The sequence below is a fragment of the Malus domestica genome, chromosome 04 (assembly GCF_042453785.1).
Source record: "Malus domestica chromosome 04, GDT2T_hap1".
NCBI lineage: Eukaryota > Viridiplantae > Streptophyta > Magnoliopsida > Rosales > Rosaceae > Malus > Malus domestica.
Window position 1 is genome coordinate 30676486 of NC_091664.1, and position 10139 is coordinate 30686624.

Sequence of the window (10139 nt, forward strand, 5' to 3'; positions counted from 1 at the left end):
GTGGAGGCTTGTTCTCCTACACATTATATCACAAAAAGAGCACTAAAGATTTAATTAGAGCTCATTTAGTTAAATAAAAACTATTCCGTCGAGAATAAAAATATGCGGAGGAATAATTTTCGATGTGGCTAAGTCGCCCACAGTTACGTAGAAAATTCGTCACATATCGTCAACGGTGAAAGAAGAAACTCATAAGCAACTGTTTTTCTTTTTGGCGTGAAGAAAACGGTGGGGAAAGTTCTACCAGAGCATAAAAACAAAATGAATTCTAAACAAAGTTCGCTATTTCCATGCTTGTTTGTGCAATTCTTAGTTTGCCTTATTTAGCTAATAATACACAACCCTATCTAACTTTAGCTTCCTTCCTAGCAAAATGAAAACTGTGGCCCGGAATAGCAGAAACAAGAGTGGAAAGAGCACATCTATAATTACATAATATTAAAAAGAATTTGCTTATATTTATAGCAATTAATTAACTAAACTAGATCAATTACTCAATTAATAATATGGTACTCAAATATATCATTGGTGATGGTGATGATGATGTCATCAAGGGCACTGTGCATTTCTCCCAGGGCCACCATAGTAGAAGTGAGTGCCCCATTCGTTGTTGTAGGAGCTCTTGATGTTGTAGCAATTGGTGTTTTCAGCCAAAGTTGACACATCCCGGACCGAGCTGAGGCTGTTGTCCGAGTCCACAATCTCTAGGTTTCGAAAATAGCTTGCTTTCCCAAAACCGTCTTCAGCGAAATGACCCGAACCCATTTGGGTGGCGGTGTGCTCGCCATTGACCCTCGAGTTCACAATCTCGCCGCCCCATTCCACCATAGTTGCCTTGTCCGCCAAGTGTGTAAATAGCTCTGCTGGCCAGTACCCTACCAGGGTATTGTCTCCAAATCCCATCCACCAATTTCCTAGCTTTGGATCCTATAATTAAACGTACACATGCATTCATTAACCAAATTGTTCCTCCACCTTAATTAATTTGTATGTTAATATTGGATGATTTGAATTACCTTCCATATGAGAATGGTGACATCGTATTGGTTGCTGGCATAGGATGAGACTGGGGAAATGGCAGCTCCAATGGCTATCCTGCTGTTTGTTTGGATAAATCCGGAACACAAAAGATTGTAGCACCCAGTCGCTTGATATGAATCTGTCTGTATTTTTTATTAAATAAATAAAATAGAAGATTAGACGATATTACTTCTTCGTATTCTTTGAAGTATACTCAAGTTATCGAATAATTAAACAAATTAATATATGAATATTCATTGACATTGAAGCCTCTTAACAATATTAAAGAATTAAATGGAGCCCATATTGCCAAATGATACAAAGAGCAATATCCAAATATCTTTATCTTTATTGTTGACTAACATGCATGCATATAGATTTTCAAAGCTCTAAACCCATGCCCTAGAACTAGAATTTGCACAAAAAATGTGTAGTACTTTTTAACTAGACTTGATAAAATTCTACTCTAGCTACCTCTAGAATAGGGTGTTATTGAATGAAATTGGAAAAATGTGTGTTAGAACCAATTTCTTCATTTCCCAATAATGTCCTAAATGAAGACTTTCACATTACTACCTACTCAACGATTTTTCAATATGCCAGAAATACTACTCGGTACACCAAGTGTTATCAAACAATTGGTTGAAATATTATTCTTTTCCAAGTGGCCAACCATCTTTATTATTATAGTTGATGTACTGGGTTGGGTTCCCGGCACATTGAAGAATCTCTCCTACTCAACATAGGTGTCACAAAAAAAAAAAGTTGTCATAAAATCTTTTATTTATTCTTTAAATAACAAAAACCTACTCAACATAGTTTTCTATGTAGAGAGATCTCTACAATATTATGGTAGAGGAGAGGTGTGGCCGCCCAATCATTTTTATTAAGGGCTCCTTTGTGAAGAGAGGCACCTCCATATACTTCTCCATGACAAGTGTTTCTAAAATAAATATCGGTTAAAATGATTTATATAAAAACTGCTTCTTCCCAAAAGTGATTCCGGCCTTCCTGAAATTACTATCAAAATATTCATAAGTAATTGTCTGTCAACCATGTTGTTTAGTACTCAAATTAATTTGATGAATATATATAAAAGGCTTATCACTTGTGCAATGTGATTAAAGTGTAACAAGTAATTTCTTAGTACGTAATAAGTATTTACAGTTTGACATATAGTAATAAATACTTTATTAAAATTACACAAAGAAAAGCTTTTGTATGCATGACAAATTATGATTTACACAAAGATTTGAGTATGGAAAATCACTAATCATTTTATTTTTTAGGAAAATAATCATGGCAAATATATGCACCTAATTTGTAAGAGAGAAAGGCATAGAATCTGACCGTCCAGTAAGTGAACAATCTAGGTCTGCTGTCACCATAGAGCTCCGGACTGACCTGACTAGTGGAACAATCAAGGCTTCAGGAAATCGAAATTCAACTAATACCATATTCAAAGTAGATAATAGTAGTATTAAAAAAATTAATCCTCTTAATTAGAGGTGATTTAGTAATTAGACCTAATTAAGTGTACAAATAAGTAATAAAAATATAATAAATAAAATGGAAGAAGAACCTACCTGCCATCCAGCTTCTATGCTATTGAGATCTGTGCCGTCGAACGACCCGGAAAGAACCCAAATCTGTGAGAGACTGAACTCGTTTACTTGTTCGATCGAAGGGGTCCAAACATTGATTGTCGCCCTAGCGCCATACAACTCTTGGGATATTCCAGTGTACGCGATTGCATGCTACATAATTTTCAATCATACAACATAATCTCAGTTAAATAATCAATTAATGACCATTTACTTGGAATTAGAAAATCTGTATTTTCTATGTCATTTTTACACTAAATTGTTTGTTTGTAAATTGACATCGCTTCTGATCATGTTTGGATAAAGGGTAATTAATGCTATGAAGACTAAATTTTTAAACTAAATGATGTGGGTAGTGAATGATTGAATTATTATTAAGTGTTGATTAACGTGCTTATTTTCTATTGATGACATATCATTTGGCTTAAAAATTTGATTCTCCAACGTTATGATCCTTATATAAATATAGTTCCTAATTGTACTAGGAATGCCTTTCTCTTAGACATTGAGTCTGTTTGTACGGGATGCTCCGGAGACTTTGCTTTTTAATAAAGGTTATCCTTAAAAATAAATAAATAAAACTCAATTTAGAATACGTAATTAGTTTTCATACTGAATTTTTTGATTAGTTTATCAAAAAGTATATTCTACATAAAATATAATAATTGTTAGATAATTGTAACATATAATCTTTATATCTAACATAGATTGGCTTTTCGATAACTTAATTTATATTGTCAAAGTATCATACTTCATGGTCCATACATATTTAATTTTCAACAACTTGTACACATTTAATTTTCAACAATTTATACAAGAAATCAACTAACATGACAAAAAATTTAAAATATCTATGTATAGCTAACAAATTGTGTCATCCATTTAATGTTCTCGATTACTATGCATCATATCTAATTCCTTAACTTGTTAACTAAAATCCAACTTACTTGCAAAGAAAAAAGAAAAAAAAACACATGTTTCCAAGAAGATGATGCGATGAAGATGATCATGCAGTTGGAAAATATATTGTTCTTTTTATAAAAAAATACCTAAATTATTCTCTTCTATGAAATAGTTTCAAACTTTAGTAAAATGATTGAGCACACTACCCTGATCAATTATTATAGCTCACATTTGCGGAAATTACACTTGGTATCATATCAAAGCGATGATTAGGATGATATAATATATTATATATAATAGAACACATACACATGGACACGCATGATTTGATGAATAAATGGAGGCTTAATTTGGAGGGGGAAATCATTAGGGTTTACCTCATGGCCATTCCCACTGACCACATCGGGGGCATCGACGCGTCTGGAAGCAAGATCAGCAGTAATATTCTTATTATTAATATTAAAACTGGTACGATGCTGTTTCTTTCCAAAGTCAAACAAAGACTTAGCCCTCAGCACATCATCCATTGTGCTCCGCCGTATAGGAACCGTTCCTCTCGGACATCTTGTCCCATTTCTATGCCACATTTGCTGCAGTACCCATGCACCCTTAATCACTCCTCCTCCTCCTTGATTAGCAGTGGCATTAATCACATTATTATTATCCTTGATCCCATCTAATTCGTCATCATTATTTTGCTTCATCTTCTTTGTTACTACTGCTTTTGGCCTTTCTGGTGCCTTCCTCTGCAGTTACACGTACATAAATATGATTACACAACAAATGAATAATGCATCAACACCAAACCCTAGCTCATGATTTATACCCGAGCTCATGATTTATTCTGCGACACCATTTAATTGACCTAACGAACTGTTTTTTCACTAATCATCTAAACTACATGTAGGAAAACTCAAATTTAGGTACAAATCTTTTTACACTAAATATATCTAAATTACAAAAAAGAATTCAAACGCAAGTACAAAAGGAATGCAGCACTAATGTGACTAATTATATTTTTAACGAGGGTAGAGTGATGTGTGTGTGTGTGTGTATAGAGAGAGAGGAATAAATATTCAAAACCCCATCTTTAAAAATGTTACAAAAATTAAATGTAAATCTACAAATTCAATAAATTGTTGGGGAGTGAGAAAGGAAAACTTTTTAAGCTTTTTTTGTACCTGGATCTTGTGATTCTTTAAAAGAGGGTGATCCAAAGCTGGCTGTTTTCTTTTATGAACGCAATCTATGATATCTCCATCTGGACTCTGCAAAAATTGAAAGGAAAATTAATGTATATACATATGAAAGTACCAAATAATTATAAGCTAAATAATTTGATTTAATAATTATTACAAATTGTGAAAAAAGTCATAAAAATCCACATACTTGAATGGTCATAACAGCTGGCTTGTTGATCTTGTTCAAGTGCTTCTCAATCCTTTCCAGTCTCAAGCTGCTAACTTGCTTATTATGCCTTGTGTATTTCAGCTTTCCAGAATAAGCAGCTTCCACAGAAAGTGAAAAATTTTGGAAAAATATGCTGATGAGAAAAAAGTGCTTCAGAAGAAGAACCGGTGACAAGTGCTTTTCTCTCTTGTTCCTTCCACCGAGAGTAGTAGTAGTCCCCATGCTATTATCTCATTCAGTGGCAGAGATGAGAGACAATGGAAAGAAAAAGCTAGAAGCAGGTGCTAGAAGAAGCAGAAGCACTTGACATTACTGGTAAAACAAACAACACAACAAAATCTGACTATTTTGCTTGATATATTACTTGCACCAAACACCCACACACACAAACCACAAAACTTCAAGGAAAGGGACTTGATGCAATTTGCAACCAAGAGGGTCCTCTCTCTCTCTCTCTCTACACTTACAAAATTAATGGAGAGAAAGGGGAGGTGGGTGAAGGATAATTAAGCTCAGAGCACAGCGCAGAGAGAGAGACCCTTTAGAGCTTCAACATCAAGATCATCATTGCCTGCAACATTGGTTTCATATATATTGGAATCACTGCTGCCTTTTCTTTTTTAAATTTTATAAACCTCTATCAGCAGCTTCTTAACAGGATCTCGTAGCATACACGAAACGATGTATACAAGTTGAGGGTAAAGAAATTTAAGGAGAGGGGAGGGCAGTGGGCAGTGGACAGGCTAGAAAAGCATTAAAAATGAAAATAAAAAGGGAAACCTACCCAATACCCCCAACTGAAACTTCCACCACCTTTTATTGCACTCCTTCAATGTGTATCTGCCCCAATACACTTTCCCATTAATATTTACTTGAAACCGCAAACCTTCCAATTCTTCTAACTTCTCTAGATCTTTATCTTTCTTTACTTCTCAGACTCTCCATATATTATTTTTTATGTGCAAGTATTTTTTTTAATTTGTTTCTGTATGTACCTTCTTATATAAGTCTTCCAACCAAGTAACACTCATTTGGCGTATTCTTTGCTTCTAGCACATGGCATTGCATGCCCGGTCACCTTTTCTCACCTAAATGTAGGTATATCCGAATGTGAATATGATATGTTACCATTTACAACACACACACACACATTATGTTGGAAGGAATCCAACCATGTAACTATCCTAATTCTAACCTTTTAATTTAACCTTTGTTTTACTGAATGAACGGAAATGGGGTAAATTGAGACTAAATGATATGAAAATAACAGTTTTAGGGGACAAAGTAAGACAAAACTTGTCACATCCCGGCCCGGGGCCCCACCACATCCCAAGCTTGACTCCGTCGTAGCATGATATTGTCCGCTTTGGGCCCCGACCATGCTCTCACGGTTTTGTTTCTGGGAACTCACACGAGAACTTCCTAGTGGGTCACCCATTATGGTATTGCTCTCGCACGAACTCACTTAAGTGAGTTCCCAAAAGGCATCGTGCTAGGAAGAGATGAGCATGTACATATAAGACTTACAAGATCCATGGGGCTCAACGTCCTTGTCGCCACACTTCCGGCTAGGGATTAGCTCAGATACCAAATTGTCACATCCCGGCCCGGGCCCCCACCACATCCTGGGCTCGACTCCGCCATAGCACGATATTGTCCGCTTTGGGCCCCGACCACGCCTTCATGGTTTTGTTTCTGGGAACTCACATGAGAACTTCCCAGTGGGTCATCCATCATGGGATTGCTTTCGCGCGAACTCGCTTAACTTCGGAGTTCCGATGGAACCCGAAGCTAGTGAGCTCCCAAAAGGCCTCGTATTAGGAAGAGATGGGCATGTACATATAAGGCTTACATGATCCACTCCCTTAGGCGATGTGAGATGTTACCAAACTTGTTTCAAATGGTAAAATGAGACTAAATATATAGTAATTTCCAAGGACAAATCAATTAATAAGTTTTCCATTGAAGATAGAGTAATGCTTAGGAGACTAAATTTTATAAACTAAATGACATGGAAGTTGGTGATTGAATTATTACTTAATCGTTGATAAACGTGCTCATTTTCAATTGAGTGCATTTTTTCTCACCACCATTTATGTGGTGTATGCTCACCATCCTATTTATTACCATTAGATAAGTTTGAATTTTTGAGATTTGTGCTTATCAACTACACAAATCTCAAAATTCAAACTCATCTAACGGTGATAAATTGAGTGGTGAGCAAAAATGCTCCTTTTTGAATTGGTGATACCTCATTTGGTTTGTTAATTTAATCTACAAATTTAATCTCTCGAGCATTACTCTTGAAGATAACCTTACATGGATTGTATCATACATTTTCTGTCAACATATATAATAATAACGTCAAAGTTATAAATACGTAGAAACCAGCAAGCATCCAATTAGTTGTTACAACAATAAATGAATATGTCTAGGGTTTGAACTTTGAGGTGAGGAAAACGAAACCCAAAGAAAGGACTATTCAAAATTCAACGTACTCGATCGATCGGAACAATGTGTCCCTTGATCTATGCTACAAACGCACCATTCTCCATGTGTGTATACATTTCAGAAATAATGTCAAAATTTTAGTAAATAAAGTAATGGATTGAATAATATGAAAATATTAGATGTGTTTAACATAATAAATGGGTAACCTTCTATTCTCGAATCTCGAATGCTGCTTCTTTGCTCCTCATTAATACAGAAAAATTTTGGTTGTCAATCTTCTTAACTCCACAAATCTGGATTTGACTCTTAACTTTTAAATTTTTCATTGGGAGCATTTTTGCTCACCACCATTTAGTGTGTTGTATGCTCACCACCCTAGTTATCACCGTTATATGAAATTGAATTTCGAGGTTCGTGTAGTGGATAAGCACAAATCTCAATTTTCAAACTCATCTAACGGTAATAAATAGAGTAGTGAGCAAAAATGCACTCTTTGCTTAAATACCCTCCACAACATCTCATGATATTTTACTATAGCATCTCGTAAGGTTTTTTGTTTGGGAAGTGATTTTGCTCGCTATCAAGAACAACTTATATGCAATGGGTCATCACTACTATAGTATTCAAGTCTAATAATAGTGGAGAAAAACTTACACATGACAATGCATCATTGAATCATGACATATGTACGGTGAACTTGTTCCATGTAAATCCTTGATACTTAAAAATATGAAGGACATAATAAGCGAAAAAGTGTTTCGGTTAGTTGAAAAGAATAGTAGATCCACCCTAAAATTAGGACACTAAACTAGTTTCATTCACCCTTTATTTTTCATGCACAACTCTATTATTTTTTACAAAATTAAAGAAAAACTCAACATAGAGATAAATCGAAATATGCCGAAAGAGAAAAGGTCCTTTGGGTTCATATAAGTTGGTGGTATATACAGAGCATTTTTTTTCTCAAAATTCAATAGCATGGTATATATGCCTTGTGGTAATCAAAGTGAGAGTGGTCCAACACCAATGAGTTTGAATCGATCAATTTACCTTGGAGCATGGGAAGTGCAGAAAAAAATGCAGAGTAGACCCTAGCTACTCTTGTATATATATATGTTCACTGTAAATAATAATCCCGACAAAGTTAAAGACATGCATGCATGCATGGAAAATGATAAATAAGACAGGTAGCTACGTATATACGTACGTATTTCAGTCAGAAATATTTTCTTTTTCTTTTTTAACAAAGTAGGAAATAAGTTGATATATAGGACTGGTACATATTTGGAGCTGCTTGGTATTTGAAATACATGACAAAAAGGAAGAAAATCATATTTACCAATATTAACTTTCCCAGAATATTTTTTTTCCACCTAACTCAAACCTCATGAAGGGTATTAATTTACTAGTCCAGTTGAGAATGTAGGTTTCTTTGATTATTCAGATAGTTTCCATTTAACATGCTCAATATTTTAAAAACATTTAAAACGTGGGATTCTAATTTCCCACAGACAATACTGAGGGCATTTTTTCAATTTAAAAAAAATTATTATTTTGTGTTTCATTCAAGCCAAATAAATTAACTGGAAGGAAGGGTAAATTCGCAAGTGTAATTAAATTCTGAAATGATACTAGTACGTACTAAAACGCCAAGTGAGTTAATTGGACAATGACCACACAGAATTGGGAGGGTCCCTTTGATCTAAGCACTAATAAATAATTTGGTATATAATATGATTCTCTCTCCTTCAAATCCTCTCCTCTTTCACTTTCCTCTTTTTCTCTCTATATATATAAAAAAAAGTGAACACCCAAATGTTAATATGGTTTAATCGTGACCGTCGAAATAGAGATTTGGAAGGGAAAGAATTCTATTCCAATTAGCATGTCTCAACAGTCAGTCCACAATGCTACCAGAAACAACTCTGAACTCATATGATATATGAAACGCTCATGCACATGCAGCTCACTGATAAAAGGGCATTTCAGTCTTTGCACCATAGGCTTGCTTCTAAGCCAAGAAGGCTTGAATGGAAGACCCTGGCTGTAAACAGTATCACCCAACAATGTAAGTTTGTTGATATTTACCAAGATAACACCCCCCTCTCTCTCTCTCTCTCTCTCTCTCTCTCTCTCTCTCTCTCTCTCTCTCTCTCTCTGTTGTGGTTGGAACAATCTGAACTTTGCAATCACTCATGGGGTGAGGGTCCTGAGGGAAGTTTTAACGGCTAAGGAAAGATAACCATGAAACTTAAAAGGTGGCATAACCCCTTGGTTAAGAAAGAGATACCAATCATAATATTAGTTAGAACTTGCTTTGCTTTCTTTTTCCCAAACATCTACCAACCCATAAGTGGAAAGGAAGAAAAAGACCTTATGTTTGTCACCCATGTAAAGACACTTGGTATGGAATGGAACGAACCAAAGTGAATAAGTGATCGATAGAGATACAAAGGGGTGAAAAGACATCCAAATTCTAAGAGATTCAGCCAAGTTGGTAAAGAATGTACCACAAAATATTGATAGGAGCGATTGGAAATACACTCTATGATCATGAATTATTTGATATCTCTCGTATATATCTTCGTAATGGTCATGCAGTGCATTTCTAATCCCTTATTTCTAGTACTTTGCAATGTATTTCTTCCTCACTTGAGTTGAATCCCTGAAAAATTTGGAAGTCCATCACCCAACCATAGCCCTAAAGATGCTTGAACTAAATAATGTCTTTAAGCAAAATGTGCATGTTAT

General features: G+C 35.1%; 1 protein-coding gene across 2 annotated transcripts; it reads right to left on the reverse strand.

The window, feature by feature from the left end:
* Window positions 1-262: 262 nt before the first annotated feature.
* LOC114824463 (protein neprosin) lies at window positions 263-5908 on the reverse strand. 2 transcript variants are annotated; one of them, XM_070820081.1, is made up of 8 exons: window positions 5405-5892; window positions 4917-5249; window positions 4709-4795; window positions 3905-4273; window positions 2607-2777; window positions 2371-2424; window positions 1017-1163; window positions 263-927 (listed from the first exon to the last, which is right to left on the reverse strand). In XM_070820081.1, exons 2-8 carry the CDS (start codon window positions 5157-5159, stop codon window positions 550-552), a joined length of 1449 nt encoding a protein of 482 aa, XP_070676182.1. In that variant the 5' UTR covers window positions 5160-5249; window positions 5405-5892; the 3' UTR covers window positions 263-549. The 2 variants fall into 2 exon arrangements, with proteins under 2 accessions (XP_070676182.1, XP_028957420.2); XM_029101587.2 differs by having other exon boundaries at window positions 4917-5908.
* Between the last annotated feature and the right edge of the window lie 4231 nt (window positions 5909-10139).

Excerpts from the sequence above, each read along its gene's own strand:
- LOC114824463 (XM_029101587.2), bottom strand. The coding sequence starts at position 5,159 with ATGGGGACTACTACTACTCTCGGTGGAAGGAACAAGAGAGAAAAGCAC. Across the intron at positions 4,796-4,916 it reads CAGCTGTTATGACCATTCAA|AGTCCAGATGGAGATATCAT; the intron begins GTATGTGGATTT and ends CAATTTTTGCAG. Across the intron at positions 2,778-3,904 it reads TCAGTGGGAATGGCCATGAG|CATGCAATCGCGTACACTGG; the intron begins GTAAACCCTAAT and ends AAAATTATGTAG.